General features: G+C 46.4%; 1 protein-coding gene across 2 annotated transcripts in view; it reads right to left on the minus strand.

Annotated features, from left to right (window-relative positions):
* Positions 1–26,739, minus strand: part of UBA6 (ubiquitin like modifier activating enzyme 6) — a 77,092-nt gene that overhangs the window by 11,976 nt on the left and 38,377 nt on the right. For both annotated transcript variants that reach the window (XM_038759123.1, XM_038759124.1), the window contains exons 14-25: positions 26,187–26,330; positions 24,271–24,338; positions 23,595–23,673; positions 20,697–20,777; positions 18,963–19,040; positions 16,597–16,778; positions 13,115–13,220; positions 7,757–7,846; positions 7,515–7,595; positions 4,427–4,555; positions 3,429–3,480; positions 3,277–3,340 (exon numbers count right to left, since the gene is read on the minus strand). In XM_038759123.1, coding sequence (XP_038615051.1) covers positions 3,277–3,340; positions 3,429–3,480; positions 4,427–4,555; positions 7,515–7,595; positions 7,757–7,846; positions 13,115–13,220; positions 16,597–16,778; positions 18,963–19,040; positions 20,697–20,777; positions 23,595–23,673; positions 24,271–24,338; positions 26,187–26,330 — 1,154 coding nt within the window. The remainder of the gene's footprint in view (positions 1–3,276; positions 3,341–3,428; positions 3,481–4,426; positions 4,556–7,514; positions 7,596–7,756; positions 7,847–13,114; positions 13,221–16,596; positions 16,779–18,962; positions 19,041–20,696; positions 20,778–23,594; positions 23,674–24,270; positions 24,339–26,186; positions 26,331–26,739) is intronic.

Raw genomic sequence — 26,739 nt, forward strand, 5'->3', positions numbered from 1 at the left:
TTTAGACTGTGAGCCCACTGTTGGGTAGGGACTGTCTCTATATGTTGCCAATTTGTACTTCCCAAGCGCTTAGTACAGTGCTCTGCACACAGTAAGCGCTCAATAAATACGATTGATGATGATCTGAGCATTCCCTCTCAGGGGCAGCAAGGAGTAGTAGACAGAGCCCGGGCCTGGGTTCCAATCCTGACTCTGCCACTTGCCTGCTGCGTAACCTTGAGTAAGTCACTTCACTTCTCTGGGCCTCAGTTTCCTCAGCCGTAAAATGGGGATTGAGACGGTGAGCCCTACATGGGACAGGGACTGTGTTCAACTCGATTTGCTTCTATCCGTCCCAGCACTTAGCACAGTGCTCGGCACACAGAAAGAGCTTAACAAATACCACAATTATTCTCATCACCATCATTATTAATAATAATAAGCATGAGGGAGAGCACCCAAGGGAAGGCAAGTATGTGAATCTCAGCACTCCCAGGTGATTTACTCTAAACCCTCCAGTGTATTTACAATTTTTTTTAACCCTCATACCAGAGAGGGGAATAGAACCCAGGCCTCTGGACTTTCAAGGCTGTTAACCAATCAATCAATCAATCATATTTATTGAGCGCTTACTGTGTGCAGAGCACTGTACTAAGCGCTTGGGAAGTACAAGTTGGCAACATATAGAGACAGTCTCTGCCCAACAGTGGGCTGTTAACCTTCCTCTAGGCCCCGTTGTCGGGTAGGGACCGTCTCTATATGTTGCCAACTTGTACTTCCCAAGCGCTTAGTACAGTGCTCTGCACACAGTAAGTGGAGCCGGGATTCGAACCCCTGATCTCTGACTCCCAAGCCCGGGCTCTTTCCACTGAGCCAGGTTGCTTCTCATGAAATATTCATTCATTCATTCAATCAATCGTATTTATTGAGCGCTTACTGTGTGCAAAGCACTGCACCAAGCGCTTGGGAAGTCCAAGCTGGCAACATATAGAGACGGTCCCTACCCAACAACGGGCCCACAGTCTAGAAGGGGGAGACAGACAACAAAACAAAATATATTAACAAAATAAAATCAATAGAATAGTAAATATGTACAAGAGTAAACATTCATTCAATCGTATTTATTGAGCGCTTACTGGGTGCACAGCACTGGACTAAGCGCTTGGGAAGTACAAGTTGGCAACATATAGAGACGGTCCCTACCCAACAGTGGGCTCACAGTCTAGAAATATGTACAAGATATGAGATAACTGGGTTGGAGACAGCGCCTGTCCCACACGGGGCTTACTGTCTTAACCCCTGTTTTACAGATGAGGCAACTGAAGCACAGAGAATTTAAGTGACTTGCCCCAGGTCACACAGCAGACAAGTGATGGAGTCAGGATTACAACTCATGACCTTTTAGCTACCAGGCTGTTGTTCTATTATTCACTAGGCCCTGCTTCTAGGGCTCTCCATAACGGAAAGGTCTAAGCCAAAGCGTCACATAAAGTCGATTCACCTGTGCTGGGCAGCAGCAGTATGGGAAAGGGTCAAAAGCAGATGATCAAATGATTAAGGCATTGAGCGACCCAACCCCCGGGGGCCCAGGTCAGTGTCCAGTCAGTCAACTGCATTTCCCTCCCCAGGGCACCTGTATATATGTATATATTTATTACTCCATCTATTTATTTATTTATTTATTTATTTATTTATTTATTTATCCATTTATTTATTTATATATATATTTATTTATTATCATTTATTTGTTTATTTATTTATTTATTTATTTATTTAACTTGTACATATTTATTCTATTTATTTTATTTTGTCAGTATGTCTGGTTTTGTTCTCTGTCTCCCCCTTTTAGACTGTGAGCCCACTGTTGGGTAGGGACCGTCTCTATGTGTTGCCAACTTGGACTTCCCAAGCGCTTAGTCCAGTGCTCTGCACACAGTAAGCGCTCAATAAATACGATCGATTGACTGATTGATCAGAGACAACGGCAGAGACTCAAGTTTTTACTTGAGTCTCCGGAAGCAGCGTGGCTCAGTGGAAAGAGCCCGGGCTTTGGAGTCAGAGGTCATGGGTTCAAATCCCAGCTCCGCCAATTGTCAGCTGGGTGGCTTTGGGCAAGTCACTTCAATCAATCAATCAATCAATCAATCGTATTTATTGAGCGCTTACTGTGTGCAGAGCGCTGTACTAAGCTCTTGGGAAGTACAAGTCGGCAACATGTGGAGATGGTCCCTACCCCACAGTGGGCTCACAGTCTAGAAGGGGGAGACAGACAACAAAACCAATCATATTAACAAAATAAAATAAATAGAATAGATATGTACAAGTAAAATAGAGTAATAAATCTGTACAAACATATATACGTATATACAGGTGCTGTGGGGAAGGGAAGGAGGTAAGGCGGGGGGGATGGAGAAGGGGAGGCCCACTTCTCTGGGCCTCAGTTACCTCTTCTGGAAAATGGGGATTAAGACTGTGAGCCCCACCGTGGGACAACCTGATCATCTTGTAACCACCCCAATGCTTAGAACAGTGCTTTGCACATAGTAAACGCTTAATAAATGCCATTATTATTATTATTATTATTATTACTACCCGTAAGGTGGTGGTGGTAAACCACTCCCGTACCTTTACCGAGGAAATTCTACGGATACACAGACCAGAGCGACTCTATGACAGAAGAAGGGATGTTCTAGACTGTGAGCCCACTGTCGGGTAGGGACCGTCTCTATATGTTGCCAACTTGGGCTTCCCAAGCGCTTAGTACAGTGCTCTGCACACAGTAAGCGCTCAATAAATACGACTGAATGAATGAATGAATGTTCTGAGGAGGGTGTGTCCATGGAGTCGCTACGGGTCGGAAGCGACTCGACGGCATTTGAAGAAGAATTATTCTCATTACTACTCTGTGCTTTCCAAGTAACTTCTATAGGCTACCGCGCCAACTGAGCCCACCCTCAATAAATCCGCTTACTCTTCTTGTAATAATAATAATAATAGTATTTGTTAAGCACTTACTAGGTGCCAAGCACTGTTCTAAGCGCTGGGGTGGATACAAGGTAATCGCCCCACCCGAGGCTCACAGTCTTAATCCCCATTTTATCGATGAGGTAACAGGCCCAGAGCAGCGAAGTGACTTGCCCAAGACGGCAGACAAATGGCGGAGCCAGGATTAGAACTCACGCCCTCGGACTCCCAAGCCCGTGGTCTTGGCACTAGGCCAAGCTGCTTCTCATATACAAACCCATGAGCTCACTCACTCAACACACACACACAAGCGCAACCGGCGGCAATACTCACAACGGGTCGTTCAACTCAAATGTTATCGGCGAGGGTGGTCTCTTCGGGGACTGCCAGAACAAACCTGACGAGGACACGCGCGGGGAAGTTCAGAACAGAGACGCGTGAGGGAAATCACCAGAGCAGAAGGTCTCTGGGACAAGGATACTTACTGCCGTCTTTTAACCGGGTGTTCAGAGGAAAGCAGTAAAGCAGCTGAAGAGCCTAAGGAGAAACGGATGAGGGAAGAGATGAGGCACAGAGCGGCTCTCCAAAATGTCGAGGAGAGAAAGCCTGTCAGGGCCCAGTGGGTGGACTCTACATGCTGCTGCTTTTAACTCCGCACACGGTAAGCGCTCAATAAATCATCATCAATCGTATTTATTGAGCGCTTACTGTGTGCAGAGCACTGTACTAAGCGCTTGGGAAGTACAAATTGGCAACATATAGAGACAGTCCCTGCCCAACAGTGGGCTCACAGTCTAAAAGAATGTACGACCGAACTCCTGCTTGGCAATAAATACGACTGGTTGAATGAATGAATGAATGAGTGGGGGCCCTATGTGGGGCCTGATTATTTTAATAATGATGATGGCATTTATTAAGTGCTTACTATGTGCAAGACACTGTTCTAAGCGCTGGGGGGGATGCGAGGTCATCAGGTTGTCCCACGTGGGGCTCACAGTCTTCATCCCCATTTTCCAGATGAGGTAACTGAGGCACAGAGACATGAAGTGACTTGCTCAAAGACACACAGCTGACAAGCGGTGGAGGCGGGACTTGAACCCATGACCTCTGACTCCAAAAGCCCGGGCTCTTTCCACTGAGCCACGCTATTTTGTGTCTACCCTAGTGTTTCGCACATAGTGGGCTGCTAGTACATGCCGCTGTTGCTGCTGTTGTGCACAATGATGAGCAGGGAATGCGTCTGCTAATTCCATCATAGTGCACGCTCTCAGGCGCTAAGTACAGTGCTCTGCTCATAGTAGGAGCTCAATAAGTACCACTGATTAACCCTGCTCACGTCGTCCTGGGGCCGAGAGTTGGGCCGTTCCCCGATTCAGTTGGGAGGGGGTAGAGTCACCCTTCGACTCATGTGAAACCACCTCCCAACCACTAAAAGGCTGTTGGCCACCCCCTCACACCTCCTCCCCTCAATACACCGACTCACCTTATGATTAAAGTATTTTTCAAATTTCATTCTTGCTAACTCCACGCACTGGGGCCAGTTTCTGGGTCTTCTATGAAGTGATTTAACCACCTGAAAGCAGCCTTCCAGACTCTCTCCAGATTCTATCCTCTGGAGCGGGAGAAAAGGGAGGACGAGACAAAAGACGGATTCACAAATCTGGACCCGCGTGACGCACGGAACTGCTTAGCCGCTTAGAAATTTGAGTTTCTCTAGGGACGAAAGTGATACCCCCAAGGAAAGTCGTGACAAGAAAATCCTCTTGTTCCCAACTCTTGGAAACCCCACATCTTTTCCTTCCTTTTTGAGTTTTCCACTCCTCCAGGTGCAAGTAGGAAGAGCAGGGGCCTGAGTCAGAGGACCTGGGTTTTAATCCTGGCCCCACCACTTGTTTTATTACTCTATTTATTTATTTATTTATTTATTTATTTTACTTGTACATTTCTATCCTATTTATTTTATTTTGTTGGTATGTTTGGTTTTGTTCTCTGTCTCCCCCTTTTAGACTGTGAGCCCACTGCTGGGTAGGGACTGTCTCTATGTGTTGCCAATTTGTACTTCCCAAGCGCTTAGTACAGTGCTCTGCACATAGTAAGCGCTCAATAAATACGATTGATTGATTGATTGATTGACCTTGGGCAAGTCACTTAACTACTATGTGCCTCCATCACCTCACCTGTCAAATGGGGATTAAGACTGTGAGCCCCATATGGGACACAGACTATGTCCAATCTCATGATCTTGTATTTATCCCACCGCTTAGTTCAGCACCCAGGATGGAATAAGCACTTAGGTAATACCATAAATAAAAATAAAGAAAAACAGAGGGGAATTCCTTCTGGGAATTTGGAGTGGGGATGCAGGAAGTGTCAGTCTAGCCAGGTGGTCCTCTCTCCATCTCCCGCAAACCCAATGAAGACCCGGATATGACAGTGATGGAAGAGCAGGAGTGCCAGTGACGACCCTTCCCGCCTTCATCTTCCTCACCCTCAACCCCAACTCTTTAGTCCTCCACTGTCTGATGATGATGATGGCGTTTATTAAGCGCTTACTATGTGCAAAGCACTGTTCTAAGCGCTGGAGAGGTTACAAGGTGATCAGGTTGTCCCAAGGGGACGCTCACAGTCTTAATCTCCATTTTACAGATGAGGGAACTGAGGCCCAGAGAAGTGAAGTGACTTGCCCAAAGTCACACAGCTGACAATTGGCAGAGCTGGGACTTGAACCCATGACCTCTGACTCCAAAGCCTGGGTCTGATAGTTAAGTTCACCTTCACCTTCTTTTTTTATTTATTTAATGGTATTTTTGAAGCACTTACTACGTGCCAGGAACTGTACTAAGTGCTGGGGTAGATACAAGCTGATAATAAAAATAATAATAATAATGATAGCATTTGTGAAGCGCTTACTATGTGCAAAGCACTGTTCTAAGCGCTTAGATCGGTTGGATGCAGTCCACGTCCCACATGGAGCTTGCGGTCTTGATCCCCATTTTACGGATGAGGGAACTGAGGCACAGAAATATGAAGTGACTTGCCCCAGGTCACACAGCGGACAAGTGGCCGGGGTGGGATTAGAACCCAGGTCCTTCTGACTTTTCCAAATGAAAAGTGAGCAGCCTTGCTGGTGGCTGAGTCTGTCATTAAACCCTTCCCAGAACTATAAGCCATAAAACATAAACAAAGCAGCACTAGCCTGGGAGCCAGAGGATCTGGGTTCTGTGAGATCCTGGGGGAGTCACTTCACTTCTCTGTGCCTCAGTTTCCTCAACTGCAAAATGGGGACTCAGTACCCGTTCTACCTCCTACTTAGACTGGGAGCCCCATGCGGGACAGGGATTGGGTCCGACCTGATTAACTTTATCTTCTCCAGTGCTTAGAACAGTGCCTAACACACAGTAAGCACTTCATAAATAACATAAAAATAAATGAATAAATAAACAAAAATGAGCCAATAGATGCCTTCCACCTGGTGCCCACAGGTTGTCTGTTATAAAGGTCAGACAGCTTGCCCACAAGCTCTACTGTACCTCCCCAAATGCTTAGTACAGTGCTCGGTACATGTAAATGTTCAATCAATCAATCAATCAATCGTATTTATTGAGCGCTTACTGTGTGCAGAGCACTGTACTAAGCACTTGGGAAGTACAAGTTGGCAACATATAGAGACAGTCCCTACCCAACAGTGGGCTCACAGTCTAAAAAAGGGGAGACAGAGAACAAAACCAAAACATATTAACAAAACAAAATAAATAGAATAGATAAGTACAAGTAAAATAAATAGAGTAATAAATATGTACAAACTTATATACATATATACAGGTGCTGTGGGGAAGGGAAGGAGGTAAGATGCGGGGGACGGAGAGGGGGATGAGGGGGAGAGGAAGGAAGGGGCTCAGTCTGGGAAGGCCTCCTGAAGGAGGTGAGCTCTCAGTAGGGCCTAATTGGTCATATTTCATTCATTCATCCAACCGTATTTATTGAGAGCTTACTGAGTGCAGAGCACTGTACTAAGCGCTTGGGAAGTACAAGTTGGCAACATATTTCTGACCATGACATAATCATTCACTACCCCTGACCTCAAACCCATCCTGCTCAATGAGAACGAGGCTAATAGTCTGTCTTTTGGGAACTGGGAGAAGTATTAAGCGCTTAGTACAGTGCTCTGCACACAGTAAGCGCTCAATAAATACTATTGATGATGATGATGATTCCGCTTGAAAATATCCCATTTAATTCAACCACCCAGGGCAAGATCGAAACCCTCATTTTAGAAGAGAAGCAGTGTGGCTTAGTGGAAAGAGCACAGGCTTGGGAGTCAGAGGTCGGGAATTCTAATCCCGGCTCCGCCACTCGTCAGCGGTGAGACTTTGGGCGAGTCACTTCACTTCTCTGTGCCTCAGTTACCTCATCTGTCAAATGGGGATTAAGACTGTGAGCCCCACGTGGGACAACCTGATCACCTTGTATCTACCCCAGCGCTTAAAACAGTGCTCGGCCCATGGTAAGCGCTTAATAAATACCACCATTATTATTATTATCATCATTATTATAGTGACTTCAGTTCCTACCTGTAACACTTCTTTAGCAGATGAGTACGTTTGCCAAAATTTGTTAAACAAGGAGGGCTTGTGGGAAAACAAACTTTCAAACTACACGTGGAAGAGAAAGAAAACATATTTTCACACTCGAGAAAACTTCGCAAAGGTTGAAGCACATTTTCTCCCCCTACCCTCTCCATCAAAATTCATAATGAACGCCCCCCCCCCCCCCCCCTCAACCCCCGCAAGAAATAAAATAAAATATCAGTTACCTTGTCTCTAGCCCACTGGATGGTATGTTCTATAGCAGCTGGAAAAGATTTTAAAGTGCAAAAAGGTATTTCTTCTTCTGGGGGATCTCGCTAAATTAAAGTTAACGACAACAGCAACACAAGTTAGACAACGGCACGGACACCGAGAAAAAGCTTCAGGGTATGGTTTGAGATAGTTTCGGGTGAGTAAAATGCTGAAATTGCTGCTCTGTTCTTCAGTGGTTTTTAGACCTCCAAATTGAAGAAAATCTGAATGAGGAAATAACTCAGTCTTCTAACCTCCCCCAGGTACACGGGGAGAACTGGGTAAGCGCTTAGAACAGTGCTTTGCACATAGTAAGTGCTTAATAAATGCCATTATTATTATTATTAGTATTCCATTTCAGCTCACTGCCCTGGCAGTGCAATCCATCCATCAATGGTATTTATTGAACGCTTACTATATTCAGAGCCCTGTACTAAGCGCTTGGGAGAGTACAATGCAACAGAAGTAGCACACACATTCCCTGCCCATATTCATTCAATTCATTCAATCGTATTTATTGAGCGCTTATTGTGTGCAGAGCACTGTACTAAGCGCTTGGGAAGCACAAGCTGGCAACATTCAGCGCCTAGAACAGTGCTTTGCACATAGTAAGCGCTTAACAAACGCCATCATTATTATTATTATTATTATTATTATAACGAGCTTACAGCCTAGACGGGGAGGTGGAAGTTAATGTAAATACATAAGTAATTTGCGCAAAGGCAGAAGAGGCAGGTGGCAGTTTACACTGGTATTTGTTAAGCGTTTACTATATGCTAAGCACTGGGATGGATACAAGCAAACCGGGTTGGACACAGTCCCTGTCCCACACGGGGCTCACGGTCTCGATCTCCATTTTACAGATGAGGTACCTGTGGCCCAGAGAAGCCAAGTGACTTGCCCAAGTGGTGGAGCCGGGATTAGAATCCAAGACCTTCTGACTCTCAAGCCTGTGCTCTGACCACTACGCCACGCTGCTTCCCTTAGTAACAATAATAGTAATTGTAGCACTTGTTAAGCGCTTAGTACGTGCGAGGCATTGTACTAAGTACCGGAGTGGATATAAGCAAAGCAGGTTGGACACTGTCCCTGTCCCACATGGGTCTCACAGTCTTACCCTTAATAACAATAACAGTAATTGTAACACTTGTTAAGCGCTTAGTACGTGTGAGGCATTGTACTAAGTACCGGAGTGGATATAAGCAAAGCAGGTTGGACACTGTCCCTGTCCAACATAGGTCTCACAGTCTTACCCTTAATAACAATTACAGTAATTGCAATACTTGTGAAGCGCTTAGTACATGCGAGGCATTGTCCTAAGTACCGGAGTGGATATAAGCAAAGCAGGTTGGACACTGTCCCTGTCCCACATGGGTCTCACAGTCTTACCCTTAATAACAATAACAGTAATTGTAACACTTGTGAAGCGCTTAGTACGTGCGAGGCATTGTCCTAAGTACCGGAGTGGATATAAGCAAAGCAGGTTGGACACTGTCCCTGTCCCACATGGGTCTCACAGTCTTACCCTTAATAACAATAACAGTAATTGTAACACTTGTTAAGCGCTTAGTACGTGCGAGGAATTGTACTAAGTACCGGAGTGGATATAAGCAAAGCAGGTTGGACACTGTCCCTGTCCCACATGGGTCTCACATTCTTACCTTTAATAACAGTAATTGTAACACTTGTTAAGCGCTTAGTACATGCGAGGCATTGTACTAAGTACCGGAGAGGATATAAGCAAAGCAGGTTGGACACTGTCCCTGTCCCACATGGGTCTCACAGTCTAACCCTTAATAACAATAACAGTAATTGTAGCACCTGTTAAGCGCTTAGTACGTGCGAGGCATTGTACAAAGTACTGGAGTGGATATAAGCAAAGCAGGTTGGACACTGTCTCTGTCCCACATGGGTCTCACAGTCCTACCCTGAATAACAATAACAGTAATTGTAGCACTTGTTAAGCGCTTAGTATGTGCGGGGCATTGTACTAAGTACCGGAGTGGATATAAGCAAAGCAGGTTGGACACTGTCCCTGTCCCACATGGGTCTCACAGTCTTACCCTTAATAACAATAACAGTAATTGTAACACTTGTTAAGCGCTTAGTACGTGCAAGGCATTGTACTAAGTACCGGAGTGGATATAAGCAAAGCAGGTTGGACACTGTCCCTGTCCCACATGGGTCTCACAGTCTTACCCTTAATAACAATAACAGTAATTGTAGCACTTGTTAAGCGCTTAGTACGTGCGAGGCATTGTACTAAGTACCGGAGTGGATATAAGCAAAGCAGGTTGGACACTGTCCCTGTCCCACATGGGTCTCACAGTCTTACCCTTAATAACAGTAATTGTAACACTTGTTAAGCGCTTAGTACGTGCGAGGCATTGCACTAAGTACCGGAGTGGATATAAACAAAGCAGGTTGGACACTGTCCCTGTCCCACATGGCTCTCACATTCTTACCCTTAATAACAATAACAGTAATGGCAACACTTGTTAAGCGCTTAGTACGTGCGAGGCATTGTACTAAGTACCGGAGTGGATATAAGCAAAGCAGGTTGGACACTGTCCCTGTCCCACATGGGTCTCACAGTCTTACCCTTAATAACAATAACAGTAATTGTAACACTTGTTAAGCGCTTAGTACGTGTGAGGCATTGTACTAAGTACCAGAGTGGATATAAACAAAACAGGTTGGACACTGTCCCTGTCCCACATGGGTCTCACAGTCTTACCCTTAATAACAATTACAGTAATTGCAACACTTGTTAAGCGCTTAGTACGTGCGAGGCATTGTACTAAGTACCGGAGTGGATATAAGCAAAACAGGTTGGACATTGTCTCTGTCCCACATGGGTCTCACAGTCTTAATCCCATTTCAAGCGCTTGGGAGAGTGCAATATAACAACAAAAACACCTAAGCACTCAGTTCAGGGCTTTGCACACAGTAAGCGCTCAATAAATGCGACTGAATGAACGGACACATCCCCTGCCCACAACGAGCTCACAGTCTAGAGGGGGAGACGGACATTAATATAAATAAATAGAAAATAAATAAATAAATGACAGATCTAGACAGACATATACAGATGCCCTTTTAGACTGTGAGCCCACTGTTGGGTAGGGACTGTCTCTATATGTTGCCAATTTGTACTTCCCAAGCGCTTAGTACAGTGCTCTGCACATAGTAAGCGCTCAATAAATACGATTGATGATGATACTGTGGGGATGGGAGGGAGGATGAATGAAGGAGCAAGTCGGAGTGGCGCAGAAGGGAGTGGGAGAAGAGGAGAGCGCAGTCAGGGAAGGCTTCTTGGAGGAGATGGGCCTTCAGTACGGCTTCAGGAGGTGGCGGAGGCCGGGATCGTTGGCCTCTGGGCCACGAGGAGCCCCAAACCTGGCTCCTCTAGAAACGGACCGACTCCTAGCTCTCCAGCTGACCTGGTCCTCTCTGTCAATCAATCATATTTATTGAGCGCTTACTGTGAGCAGAGCACTGTACTAAGCGCCTGGGAAGTACAAGATGGCAACATATAGAGACAGTCCCTACCCAACAGTGGGCTCACAGTCTCGCCTCACGGTTTCAGCCTCGCTGCGTGTCCGTCGCCAGCCCGCTATTCCAATCGGTCGATCACGTTTCTTGAGCGCTTACCATGTGCAGAGCACTGTGCTAAACGCCCGGGAGAGCACGCTATGACAGAGTTGGTAGACCCTTCTCCTGGCCACGAGTTTAGAATGCAGAGGACAAATTTACAGTCTTGAGGTCGTGAGCTCCTTGAGGGCCAGGAACCAAATTACATTTTCAGTTTTAAAGGTATTCTACAATTTAATATGTGCTCTTTCATTCAATCGTATTTATTAAGGGAAACAACATGGCGTAGGGGATAGAGCGCAACCTTGAGAGTCAGAAGGTCATGGGTTCTAATACCGGCTCCGCCACTTGGGCAAGTCACTTCACTTCTCTGGGCCTCAGTTGCCTCATCTGTAAAATGGGGATCGAGACTGTGAGCCCCATGTGGGACAGGGACTGCGTCCAACCCAATTCGGCTCAGTGGAAAGAGCCCGGGCTTTGGAGTCAGAGGTCATAGGTTCAAATCCCGGCTCCGCCAGCTGTCAGCTGGGTGACTTTGGGCAAGTCACTTCACTTCTCTGGGCCTCAGTTACCTCATCTGGAAAATGGGGATGAAGACCGTGAGCTCCGCGTGGGACAACCTGATCACCTTGTAACCTCCCCAGCACTTAAAACAGTGCTTTGCACATAGTAAGCACTTAATAAATGCCATCATTATCATCTGCTTGTATCCACCTCAGTGCTTAGTAACGTGCTTGGCACACAGTAAGCGCTTAACACATACCATAATTATTATTATTATTGTTGAGCACTTACTGGGTGAGAAGCACTGTACTAAGTGCTTGGAAAAGTACGCTACAACAATAAACAGTGACATTCCCTGCCCACAATGAGCTTATAGGCTTCTACGCAAGGGATGCGTTCAACAAATACCATTACTACTACTGTCATAACGGTGACTACTCTTAAGATAGTAGGCCTGTTCTCTCTTGAGAAACGCGAGGTACCAATAGGAGCTGAATTCCACAAATGATTCATATGGAGGGTCCCTCCCGTCCCTCCTCTAAGCTGTGAGCTTTTTCCAGAGCTGAGAGCTGCCTTTACTTCCACTTTATTCATTCATTAATTAATTCAATCGTACTTACTGAGCACTTACTGTGTGCAGAGCACTGCACCAAGCGCTTGGGAAGGACACTTTATGCTCTCAGGTGTCTGGTAAAGTGCTCTGCACACAAGTAGGTGCTCCACAAATACTGGAGACCATCAGTGAACACTACTGAGCTCTGTCACTTTGAATTTGAGACTTCCCAGCTTACCATATCTACTTTTTGCTTCTCCTTAAGAGCAAAATTGTTCTTATTTTCCCACAGAAGGAAGCATAATAGCCATAGCAGTAATTTAAGGATCACGCGCAAAAGTGTCGATGGATTGCATTCCTGCAAATGCACCACGCGTATTCCTTAAGCACTAACACAAAAGCGCAGGTGATTCACATGTGCTCATCACACATTTCTAAAGAGCTTTAAGGTCTCAGATTTTGCAAATCGGCATTTTACTACCACCAGCCCCAACTATCTCCCAGGGAACAGAGAACCCCCCCCCCACACCCAGATCATATAGCAACACTTATTGCTAACACTATGGTTTTCTGCGACGTCCGTGTGGCTTCCGCTCGCTCCCGATTGTTCCGAGACTGAGAGGGAAAGCCAAGGGAAGGATTACGGAAAACCTGGGGGTCACTCTGGGGGTGCGACACTTACGTGGCTGTTGTAGGACTCTGTCAGGTGAGGCACGATCACCTCGGTGTGCCCTTTTGTGCCCATTGTTCCAGAATCTAAAAGGGGACGCAGGTTTGCTACGCAGCGGCTGTGGAAAGAGGGAAATGGAGAAGGGGAAAAAAAGGCCATGAAGTGAAGAGAATCTCATTCAATCATATTATTGAGCTCTTACTGTGTGCACAGCACTGTACTAAGCACTTGGGAAGTACAAGTCGGCAACATATAGAGACGGTCTCTACCCAAGAATAGCCATTCCGCCTTACGGGCTAAGAAGCAGGAGTTCTTAATCGGCGTGATCTAGCGGGAAGAACGCGGGCCTGAGAGTTGGAGGAACTGGGGTCTAATCCAGAGAAGCAGCGTGGCTCAGTGGCAAGAGCCCGGGCTTTGGAGTCACAGGTCACGGGTTCAAATCCCGGCTCCGCCAATTGACAGCTGTGTGACTTTGGGAGGGTCACTTCACTTCTCTGGGCCTCAGTTCCCTCATCTGTAAAATGGGGATTAAGACTGGGAGCCACGTGTGGGACAACCTGATCACCCTGTAACCTCCCCAGTGCTTTGCACATAGTACGCGCTTAATAAATGCCATTATTATTATTATTATTATTAATCCCAGCTCTGCCACTTGCCGACTGTGGGACTTTGGTCAAATCATTTAACTTCTTGCTGCCTCTGTTTCCTCACCTGTGAAGAGGGACTTCAGTAGCTATTCTTCCTCCTACTCAGACCACAAACCTCATGTGATACAGGGACTTTGCTCAACCCGATTAACTTTTATCGACCCCAGTGCTTAGTCAGTGCTGCTTTTTTTTTTTTAATGGTACACATTAAGCACTTTTTTTATGGTATTAAGTGCTAACTGGGTTCCAGGCACTGTACCGAGCTCTGGGGTCAATACAAGCTAATCGGGTTGGACACAGGCCCTGTCCCACATGGGGCCCCATTTCAGAGATGAGGAAACTGAGGCCCAGAGAAGTGAAGTGATTTGCCCGAAGTCACCCGGCAGAGAAGGGGTAGAGCTGGGATCAGAACCCAGTTGCTCTGCCTCCCAAGCTGGTGGTCCATCCATTAGGCCACACTGCTCCTGTCAGCCCCCACGCCTGCTCCGTTGAAGAAGGTCCATGGGCCCAGGATCGCCTCCCGCTGTAGGGATCTTGGGGATCCGCCGGGAGTCCGCTGAGGTGGGGATGGGTGGGAAGAGGAGGTGGCTCTCTCAGGGCTATTCATCCTTGCCAGAACCATCAATCGCGTCTCCGTCTTCCCATTCGTAGCAGTCGTATAGGGGTCATCATCATCATCATCATCATCAGTCGTACTTATTGAGCGCTTACTGTGTGCAGAGCACTGTACTAAGTGCTTGGGAAGTACAAGTTGGCAACATATAGAGACAGTCCCTACCCAACAGTGGGCTCACAGTCTAAAAGGGGGAGACAGAGAACGAAACCAAACATACTAGCAAAATAAAATAAATAGAATGGATATGTACAAGTAAAATAAATAAATAGAGTAACAAATATGTACAAACATATATACATATATACAGGGTCGGAGTAGGAGCTAAGAATAGGAGCTGGAGAAGCAGGGTGGCCTAGTGGATAGAGCCGGGCTTGGGAGTCAGAAGGACCTGGGTTCTAATCCCGGCTCCGCCACTTGTCTGCTGGGTGAGCTTGGGCAAGTCACTTCACTTCTCTAGGCCTGTTACCTCATCTGTAAAATGGGGACTGTGTCCAATCTAAGTACCTTGTAATAATAATAATAATAATAATGATGATGGCATTTGTTAAGTGCCTACTATGTGTGAAGCACTGTTCTAAGCATTGTGGGGGGGGATACAAGGTGGTCAGGTTGTCCCACGTGGGGCTCACGGTCTCAGTCCCCATTTTACAGATGAGGTAACAGGCTCAGAGAAGTGAAGTGACTTGCCCGAAGTCACACAGCAGACAAGTGGCAGAGCCAGTATTAGAACCCATGACCTCTGACTCCCAAGCCCGGGCTCTTTCCACTGAGCCATGCTGCTTCTCTTGTATCTACCTCAGCACCTAGAACAGTGCTTGGGACATAGTAAGCATTTAATAAATGCACTTTAAAAAAAAAAAAAAAGAGGCTCCTTCCTCCTCTCCTCCTCAACATTAAAAGTACAGGTTGATAGTCCTAAATGGCTCAATCAATGATATTTACTGAGCGCTTACATGTGCAGAGCACTGAACTACACACTTGGGAGAGTATAGTATTACAGAGTTGTACAACTGTTCCCTATCCGCAAGGAGCATACAGTCTGGAGGAGGAGCTTGCAGTTTACATCAATCGATCGATCAATCAATCATTGCAGCTCCACCGTCCCCTCCTCCCCCAACCCCAAACTGAAGACTTCAGTAAATAAGCAGTTCTAGACCAGTTCTTTGGTTACTAAAGAAATAGCAACACCTTGCTGGGAACACACTGCTATCTCCTTGGGGAGAAAGCACTTTTTTCAGCCACAAAACAGCCAGAAAAACCACCCATGAGCAGCACTGAATCAAGAGCTAAATAATAATGATGGTATTTGTTAAGCGCTTACTATGTGCCAAGCACTGTTCTAAGTGCTGAGCACTGTTCTAAGCGTGTGCTTCATGAACACCTAATGGGTAAAAATCACCAGGACTATGCAACAGTCCAACAAAGAGCAACAAGTCCTCCTCCAAGAGGCCTTCCCTGACTAAGCCCTCCTTTCCTCTTCTCCCACTCCTGACTTGCTCCCTTAATTCGTCCCCCCCATCGCAGGCCCACAGCAGGTATATCCACATCTGGAATTGATTTATTCCTATTATCACCTGTCTTCCCCTCAAAACTGTACGATCGTTGAGGACAAGGAACGGGTCCGGGTTACTGTTTTACTGCACTCTCCCAAGCACTAAGTACAGTCCTAAGTACAGTGCTATTTATTTTATTTTGTTAGTATGCTTGGTTTTGTTCTCTGTCTCCCCCTTTTAGACTGTGAGCCTACTGTTGGGTAGGGACTGTCTCTATATGTTGCCAATTTGTACTTCCCAAGCGCTTAGTACAGTGCTCTGCACATAGTAAGTGCTCAATAAATACGATTGATGATGATGATGATGATGCTTTGCACACAAATAAGCGCTCTGTTAATACGACGGAATCAAATTGAATCGAAAAATCTGCCTCGCCTTCTCAGAGAGGCAGTGTGGCTCAGTGGCAAGACACTGGGCTTTGGAGTCAGAGGTCATGGATTCAAATCCTGGCTCCGCCAACTGTCAGCTGGGTGATTGGGCAAGTCACTTCACTTCTCTGTGCCTCTGTAAAATGGGGAGTAAGACTGTGAGCCCCCCGTGGGACAACTTGATCACCTTGTAACCTCCCCAGGGCTTACAACAGTGCTTTGCACTTAATAAATGCCATCATTATTATTATTCTTATCATTATTAGGTGGTTGGGGCGGGCAGTGGCCAGGCCGCAACCGAGCACGTTACCTGTCCACGTATCTCCTGGCCTCCACGTTGTCCAGGGCCGTCACCACGATGTCCTGCCGCGTGTAGAACTCGTCGTTGTAGAGGGCCTCGGTGAGCGGGCAGACCTTGTTGAGGTGCGGGTCGATCTTCAGCTGGGCGTTGATGTTCAGGGTGGCGGTGGCGGCGGTGCAGCTTTTCGGTTTCTGGAAGGAGTTTGGACGACGATTGGATCGCCCGGCTTCTCCAAGTGGGAGGGAGGGGAGCTGCCCGCAAACCCATCCAGCAGACATCGTAAAACCCAGATTGAGCCCCCTTTTTCCTCTCCCCCTCCCCATCCCCCCTGCCCTACCACCTTCCCCTCCCCACAGCACCTGTATATATGTTTGGACAGATTTATTTCTCTATTTATTTTACTTGTACATATTCACTATTCTATTTATTTTGTTAATGATGTGCATCTAGCTTTACTTCTATTTATTCTGATGACTTGACACCTGTCCACATGTTTTGTTCTGTTGTCAATCAATCAATCAATCAATCAATCGTATTTATTGAGCGCTTACTATGTGCAGAGCACTGTACTAAGCGCTTGGGAAGTACAAATTGGCATCACATAGAGACAGTCCCTACCCAACAGTAGGCTCACAGTCTAAAAGGGGTGGGCTCACAGTCTTGTCTGTCTCCCCCTTCTAGACTGAGCCCATTGTCAGGTAGGGACCATCTCTATATGCTGCCAACTTGTACTTCCCAAGCGCATAGTACAGTGCTGTGCACACAGTAAGCACTCAATAAATACGATTGAATGAGTGAATGAATGAACCTCACACATCCACTATGGCTTTATCCGCTAGGCTGGAAGCTCATCACGGGCAGGGAACCTGCCTGCTTATTCTCTTGTATAATAAGCACTCGGTAAATACCATTGATTATTCAAAATGTTACAAGACTTCAAAACACAGGACTTTTCTGAGAGTGGCACATATTGTTCGGACTTAAAGCTATCACACACTCCCAGATGAGCTTTTTTTTTTATGACATTTGTTAAGTGCTTACTATGTTCAACACACTGCACTAAGTGCTGTGGCAGATACAAGCTAATCGGGTTGGACACAGTCCCTGCCGCGCGTGAGGCACAGATGAGGAAACTGAGGCCCAGAGAAATGAGGTGACTTGCCCAAGTTCACACAGCAGACAAGGTCGAGAAGCAGCGTGGCTCAGTGGAAAGAGCACAGGCTTTGGAGTCAGAGGTCATAGGTTCAAACCCCGGCTCTGCCAATTGTCAGCCGTGTGACTTTGGGCAAGTCACTTCACTTCTCTGGGCCTCATCTGTAAAATGGGGATTAAGACTGAGAACCCCCTGTGGGACAACCTGATCACCTTGTAACCTCCCCAGTGCTTGGAACAGTGTTTTGCACATAGTAAGCACTTAATAAATGCCATTATTATTAAGTGGCAGAGTCGGGTTTAGAGCCCATTTTTTAATTATTCTTCTCCCAAGCACTCTGCACCTAGTAAGTGCTCAATAAATACCACGGATTCACTGCTGATTACCAAGAGTTCTGGAGTCACAGGGGACCATTCCTGCCCCAAGGAAGGCAAACACTGTCCCTGACTCCACAACACACAACACACAACCAAAACCTGCTCCCTCCGGCCAGGTGCCTATACCAACCAGGACCTGAGACCCCAGAGTCTTTAGAAATGTTAGAGCACTGGGAAGCTGCGGCACTTTGGACCCGGTTGCTTCAAAGACTTTGATTTCTCTATCTCAGACCTTGTTTATCATCATCATCAATCATATTTATTGAGCGCTTACTATGTGCAGAGCACTGTACTAAGCGCTTGGGAAGTACAAATTGGCAACATATAGAGACAGTCCCTACCCAACAGTGGGCTCACAGTATAAAAGAAAAAAGCATTTATTAAGCGCTTACTATGTGCAAAGCACTGTTCTAAGTGCTGGGGAGATTACAAGGTGATCAGGTTGTCCCACCAGGGGCTCACAAGTCTTCATCCCCATTTTACAGATGAGGTAAATGAGGCACAGAGAAGTTAAGTGACTTGCCCAAAGTTACAGAGCTGACAGTTGGCAGAGCTGGGATTTGAACCCATGACCGTGCTCTTTCCACTGAGCCCAAAGTCCGTGCTCTTTCCACTGAGCCACGCTCCACCTCTTATCAATCCTTTCATGTATCTCCCTACGCCCTGAGTTACCTACGCGATGTTTTTAAACGCTCCCGTCATCCACCGCTTCATTTCCCGCCCTCCCCACCTGATCTGGATTATCAATCGCCAGGGGAACTGAATTGCTTCCTTTATACCCACTTCGACAATTTGCTCAGCGCCGAGTCAGGGCTCAACAAATACCATCCGTAACCCCACAATACCTGGATGTGACGGGGCCGAAATAGAAACTGCCTGTTCAAGTTGGACTTTTCTATCAAGTCAGGATCTGTAATGGTCACCTAGGAGCAAGACATAAAAAAAATAAATTGTAGTGACAAACTGAGCCTGTTTCCAGTTCTTTTCCCGATATCCCTGCGATTCATAATAATAATAATGAGGGCATTTATTAAGCGCTTACTATGTGCAAAACACTGTTCCCTTGGGGGGCTCACAGTCTTAATCCCCATTTTACAGATGAGGTAACTGAGGCACAGAGAAGTGAAGTGACTTGCCCAAAGTCACACAGCTGACAATCACCGGAGCCGGGATTTGAACCCACGACCTCTGACTCCAAAGCCCGGGCTCTTTCCACTGAGCCACGCTGCTTCTCATTCATTCATTCATTGAATCGCATTTATTGAGCGCTTACTGTGTGCACAGCACTGTACTAAGCACTTGGGAAGTACAAATCGGCAACATACAGAGACGGTCCCTACCCAACAACGGGCTCACAGTCTAGAAGAACGGGCTCTACATATATAATGTTTCTCCTGCAGCATCTGTTTTTTAAAAATACAAACATTAAAATAAATTTACCCAGTGAAAACACTATGGTGTAAAACAATCCTGGCTACATAATTCTCCTAATGCACATAGGTTAAGGCGGGGAGCGGGAATTGGATTTTAGGTTTTCAGTTGCAGACAAGATTATTTTGGATCATTTCACATTACTTTTCATGCTCTGTCAAGATCATCCCTGCACATATTACCTGAAGGCAGGGCTGAGTACTATTTCTACTTCTGCCCTCAAGTGTAGGAAGATATTCAGACTCTTCTTATGCATATATTTCTGCTCTATTCATTTGGACAGTGCTGCAAACATTTTTCTGTGCCCCCACCCTTTCTCCCCAGTTAGACTGCAAGATTCCTGTGGGCAGGGAAGGCATCACTTCATTATTCTGTACTTCCCAAACCTCTAGTATGGTGCCCCGTGCCAAGTGGGTGCTTAATAATGCCACCTTAGACTGTAAGCTCATCCCCAATAATAATAATAATAATAATTGTGGTATTTGTTAAGCATTTACTATGTGCCAGTCACTGTACTAAATGCCAGAGTGGACACAAATAAATTGGGTTGGACACAGTCCCTATTCCACGTCATGCTCACAATCTCGATCCACGTTTTACGTAACTGAGGCACAGAGAATTGACTTGCCCAGGGTCAAACAGCAGACAGGTGGTGGAGCCAGGATTAGAACCCATGACCTTCTGAGTCTCATGCCCGTGCTCTATCCAATCTGCCACACTGCTCCTCGGACTGTAAGTTCGTTGAGGGCTGGGAACATTTTTGCTAATTCTCTTGTACTGTACTCTCCCAAGCGCTTAGTACAGTGCTCCGCACACAGTATGAGCTCAATAAATACCATGGATAAATTGACCCCTACGAAGTGGCAGGTGCATAATAAATACAGATGATTCGAATGTCCAATGTTACCGCTTGCCTATTTCAACCTTACACTGAAAAAAAACACCAAACCAAAAAATTAGCTTCCAAAATAAAATAAACAAAAAAGGACCCTCTTTTGAAATAAACCATTTAGCATTTTGCAAAAGGAGTAAGCAATCACCACCCCTCCAAGGGGCAGGGCTCGTTTCCTCATTGTCCTCACTGTGACCCACGGTGAGGTGGCAGTGATGATAGCCACCCATCTCCCAACGAAACACTGGGATCTTACCAGGCCTCGCTCTTTCCCGCTGCCGACTCCCAGGAGGGCGAAGTTCTTTAGCATCTCACAACCTATAGCACCACAGCCAACCTGCGGGAAGAATCCAGAGAGTCCTCGGGTCAGACCAGGAAATGAACCCTGCCAATTTCCTTGCAGGAAAATGAAAACAGGGCTAATCTGCCTGCCTTCCGTCGAGACGAAAGACGAGAAGGGCACCGTGAGCAGCGACCCATTTATTTCACTCGGCTGAGCAATTTTAAAAGGGCAAGGTCAGGGAACTAGTTCTTAATAATAATAATGATGGTATTTGTTCATTCATTCATTCATTCAATTGTATTTATTGAGCGCTTACTGTGTGCAGAGCACTGTACTAAGCGCTTGGGAAGTCCAAGTTGGCAACATCTAGAGACGGTCCCTACCCAACAGCGGGCTCACAGTCTAGAAGGGGGAGACAGACAACAAAACAAAACATATAAACAAAATAAAATAAATTGAATGAATATGTACAAGTAAAATAAATGAATAAATAGAGTAATAAATATGTACAAACATATATACAGGTGCTGTGGGGAGGGGAAGGAGGTAAGGCAGGGGGATGAGGGGGGGAGAGGAAGAAAGGGGTCAAAGCACTGTTCTAAGCCCTGGGGAGGTTACAAGGTGATCAGGTTGCCCCAAGGGGGGCTCACAGTTTTAATCCTCATTTTACAGATGAGGTAACTGAGGCACAGAGAATAATAATAATGATGGCATTTATTAAGCGCTCACTATGTGCAAAGCACTGTTCTAAGCACTGAAGCACTGTTCTAAGCGCTGGGGAGGTTACAAGGTGATCAGGTTGTCCCAAGGGGGGCTCAAAGTTTTAATCCTCATTTTACAGATGAGGTAACTGAGGCACAGAGAAGTTAAGTGTCTTGCCCAAAGTCACACAGCTGACAGTTGGCGGAGCTGGGATTTGAACCCATGACCTTGGACTCCAAAGCCCGGGCTCTTTCCACTGAGCCACACTGCTTAAAAGTCAAGATAAATGATTGATGATGAAGATAAAGCTCACAGTTGCTAAGCTGAGCAGAGAAAGCAAAAAAGTGGGTAATTAAAATATCAATATCATCATCATCATCAATCGTATTTATTGAGCGCTTACTATGTGCAGAGCACTGTACTAAGCGCTTGGGAAGTACAAATTGGCAACATATAGAGACAGTCCCTACCCAACAGTGGGCTCACAGTCTAAAAGGGGGAGACAGAGAACAAAACCAAACATACTAACAAAATAAAATAAATAGAATAGATATGTACAAGTAAAATAAATAAATAAATAAATAGGGTAATAAATATGTACAAGCATATATACATATATACAGGTGCTGTGGGGAAGGGAAGGAGGTAAGATGGGGGGGATGGAGAGGGGGGACGAGGGGGAGAGGAAGGAAGGGGCTCAGTCTGGGAATATCAGACCATCTTATGTCTTCTAGCCTGTAAGCTCCTTGTGGGCAGGGAACGTTTCTGTTCATTGTATTGTATTCTCCCAAGCGCTTAGTGGAGTGCTCTGCACATAGTAAGTGCTCAGTAAATATGACTGACTGATTGGGGTCCCAGTCCTGAAGCGTATGTGACTGGATCGAGGCTTGTCCATCATTAATGGTGTGGAGACTCCAGCATCCTCTAGAATCTTCTAGACTGTGAGCTTGTGGGCAGGGGACACATCGACCAAGTCTGCTGTAGTCTCTCAATAATAATAATGATGGCAATTATTAAGCGCTTACTATGTGTAAAGCACTGTTCTAAGCGCTGAGGAGGTTACAAGGTGATCAGGTTGTCCCACGTGGGGCTCACAGTCTTAATCCCCATTTGACAGATGAGGGAACTGAGGCCCAGAGAAGTGAAGTGACTTGCCCAAAGTCACACAGCTGACAATTGGCAGAGCCGGGATTTGAACCCATGACCTCTGACTCCAAAGCCCAGGCTCTTGCCACTGAGCCACGCTGCTTCTCTAAGCTGCTTCTCTCAAGCGCTTAGTACAGTGCTCCGCACACCCAGAAAGCACTCAATAAATACACCTGATTGACCGTGGCGGACACCATCGGTATCAGTAATTCCTCAATGGTAGGATGCAGAAAAATCATATACAGAAATGTAAAACACACGTAGCTAAAACTGGGACATGCTGCGTGTCACAAAAACACTGCATTTGTGGTTTCCAAAGAGCACTAGATTGACCATCTGAACTGGAAGGGCTTTTGGAAAAAAAAAATCAGTTGACATGTACAGAAATGTAAAACACATATAGCTAAAACTGGGACACGCTGCGTGTCACAAAAACACTTCATTTGTGGTTTCCAAAGGGCACTAGATTGACCAACTGAACTGGAAGGGCTTTTGGGAAAAAAAAAAATTGCCTGACCTATGAAGTCTTAGATTTTTTTTCCTTTTTAATAAAACAGAGATTAATTATAGCCATCATCACAATGCTGCTTTTTAATCACTTTCAACGCTGGGGCTGATTTGAAGCGTGAAAAGGTTTTTCTTCTAGACTGCAAACTTGTTCTGGGAAGGGAATATGTCCACTAATTCTGTTGTATTGATCTCTTCCGAGTGCTTAGTACAGTGCACTGCACATAGTGAGCAATAAATAGCATTGATTGATTGTTCCCTATGCATTCTTTCTACAGTTCAAATTCAGGTGACTCCCAGATCTGATGATTGGGAGATGGAGTCCTTAGCCCTCAACTCTCCAGGATACCGAACGGGAGAAGTTCATAGCATTTCAGGAGGGTGGATTTCCATATCCGGACGGCCCACTGAAGGCACGCAGACTCAACGAGGCCATTTGTAAGTCCTATTTACACTACAGGATTTCCCCATTCACAAGCCCCACGTATTCCGGGAGCGAGCGTGGCGCGTACTCACCAAGAAGACGTTCAGACTGTGCAGCTTTTGACACAACGAGTCGCCGATGCAGGCTCGGAGGGCGTCATAGCGATCTCCTCTGTGCAGAGACATAGAGACAGGCAAACAGGATGAGTGAGTTCAACGCCTTTGCCCTGAGGGGAGTGAATCCTACGCCAGGGAGTTACTGCCGGCTGATTCTCCCCACGTCAGGAGAAGTGGGAGAGAGCAGGCTGTCCCCGGTCGCACGACGACTTAGCGTGGGAAAGACCCTGATTGACGGCTTTAATTTTCCCCTTCTCTGAGCGTACTTGGACTCTTAGAGAACCGTGGTGGCTTAGAGGCTAGTGCCCGGGCCTGGGTTCTAATCCTAGCTCTGCCACTTGTCTGCTGTGTGACTTTGGGCAACTTGAGAGACCAGAACATCCCTGAGAGGAGGCCAATGCCGACTGATGGGGTGACAGACCCCCAGGGCAGTTGACGGCCACCCACGCCGGGTCCCAGTCGGCGCCACAGTGTGTCTTGGCTCCTGACTCTCGGGCACTACGCTTCTTGGTGGAAGACACGGGGCGAGGGCAAGATCTGGCCTGTGTTCTAGCGCTTAGAACAGTGCTTTGCACACAGTAAGCGCTTAATAAATGACATTATTATTATTATTATTATTATTATTATTATTATTATTATTATTATTATTTACCGGGGGAGGAAGTCGTCCCTGCTCGGGTTGTCTAGGGAGTCCACGATGTCCGATGCCTCGATAAACAACTGCAAAGAAAAAGAAACAAGTTGACGTGGCAGGATTCCCTTTAAAACTCCTCAGATTCTGACACGGCGACCAAACCCGTAGAAGGAAACGACAACTGCATAAACAAATGGGGAGCGGGGGTGACCTGTCCTGAATGTTTCTGTAGAAAATCGACCCGGGCAGCAGAGTGAGATACGGACTGAACTGGGGAGAGACAGGAGGCCGGAAGGTCAGCGAGGAGGCTGATGCAGTAATCCAGGCCCTGAGAAGTTAAGTGACTTGCACGAGGTCACACGGGAAGCGTTCAATAAATATGATGGATTGGGCACAGAACGCAGGCTGGCACTGGAAGAGGAAAGTGCGTTTGCCGGGCTGTTGCAGGAGATCAGTAATGTAGGAGGAGGTGGAGATTGATGTAGAGGTGGATGGGCAACCATTGAAGGTTCTTGAGTGAGGGTATTATGCTCTCCCATGTGCTTAGCACAGTGCTCTGAACATAGCGCTCATAAATACCATGGTTGATGCTGGGGAGATGGGAACTGAATTTTTTTTTTTTTAAGAAAAATGATCCGGGCAGCAGAATGAGGTACGGACTGGAATGGGGAGACACAAGAGGAAAGGAGGTCAGCAAAGAGGCAGAGGCGGGAGCCTAGGTGGGATAGGATAGTTTACGTCAGTGTAGTAGTTTCCTCTGCTCCGCCTCCCCTCCCCATCTCCCAGCTCGCTCCCTTTGCTCTACTCCCCTCCCCACAGCGCTTATGATATATGTATATATTTATAATTCTATTTATTTTTATTAATGACGTGTACATATCTAATTTTAATCATTTATAATGATGCTGCTGATGCCTGTTTACTTGTTTCAATGTCTGCCTCCCCCGTTCTAGACTGTGAGCCCGTTTTGGGAAGGGATAGTCTCTATTTGTTGCTGACTTGCACTCCCCAAGTGCTTAGTACAGTGCTGTGCATGCAGTAAGCGCTCAATAAATACGATCCAATGAATGAATGACAAACTTCAAAACGATTCTCCCAGACTTTATATCATATATATTGAAGTAGTGTTCATACCCACACAGGGACACTCACCTAACATAGTAAGTGCTCAAGAAATGCCACTGATTACTTATTCATTTATAATAACGTCTGTCTCCCCCTCTAGAGATGGTAAACTCACTATGGGCAGGGGTTGTATCTGCTCGCTGTGCTGTACTGTACTCTCCCAAGAACTTAGTACAGTATTCTCTCCCCCTTTTAGACTGTGAGCCCACTGTTGGGTAGGGACTGTCTCTATATGTTGCCAATTTGTACTTCCCAAGTGCTTAGTACAGTGCTCTGCACATAGTAAGCGCTCAATATACACGATTGATGATGATGATGATGATGATGATGATTCAGTATTTAGTAAGCGCTCTATGAAGACCACCGATTGATTAGGATCCTCATTTTAGACGGAGGACAGCTTCTTTGGGCTTGGGCTACCGTCCAGGCCACTTTCTGGGCATGTGTCTCCCCTGTGCTTAGTACAGGGCTTTGTCCCTTGGGAGCGCTTAATAAACAGCCCTCCTACTGCTGCCAATTTGGTGGCCCAGATTCAGTTTCAGCTCCACATACCACGCTGGGGTAAAGAGAACAGGACCCTCGATTTAGCAGCTTCTCTTTGAGAATCCACTTACCTTACCAATGCCGTATTTCTCCCACCCTCTGGGCAGTGCTTTTAAGACCCACTATCCCCCGCCCAGGTGGCATTTCATATTCACCCGAGGAAAACCCGAAAAAGTGATCCCGAGGCCCCCGAGTCAGCCGTGTGGCGGGAGGAGGGCCCCCGCGCCCCTCCCTGACCGAGCGCGTCGCCGAACGAGAAAACTCACCCACTGGCGCAAGGGCGAAAACTTGCCCGTGACGGCTTTCAGGACTTCCTGGCTGGCCACGCCCCCCAGGGTGGCGGCCAGGGGGGCTAAGAAGCCTTGAGCCGTCCAAGAGAGCCAATTCACGATGTCGTCGTCCACTTCCGGCTAAAACAAGGGCCGGGAGAAGAAACAACGATGAAGCCTGTTCACCGAAAACGTGCGAATGACAACAGGCTGATTTTGGATTAGAACCCAGGTCCTTTCGACTCCCAGGCTGGTGCTTTAGCCACTAGGCAACACTGCCTCTGTCTTTAAACTCTTAGATAGCGAGCCCCTCCTCAATCACCATGGTACAAGGACATTGCCTCATTCTCACCTATGTATTCTCTCCCAGTGCTTAGTAATAATAATAATAATAATAATAATAATAATAATAATAATGGCATAATGAAGGCCTTCCCAGACTGAGCCCCCTCTTCCCTCTCCCCCTCCTCCCCCTCTCCATCCCCCCACACCTTACCTCCATCCCTCCCCCACAGCACCTGTATATATGTATATATGTTTGTACATATTT

The sequence above is a fragment of the Tachyglossus aculeatus genome, chromosome 17 (assembly GCF_015852505.1).
Source record: "Tachyglossus aculeatus isolate mTacAcu1 chromosome 17, mTacAcu1.pri, whole genome shotgun sequence".
NCBI lineage: Eukaryota > Metazoa > Chordata > Mammalia > Monotremata > Tachyglossidae > Tachyglossus > Tachyglossus aculeatus.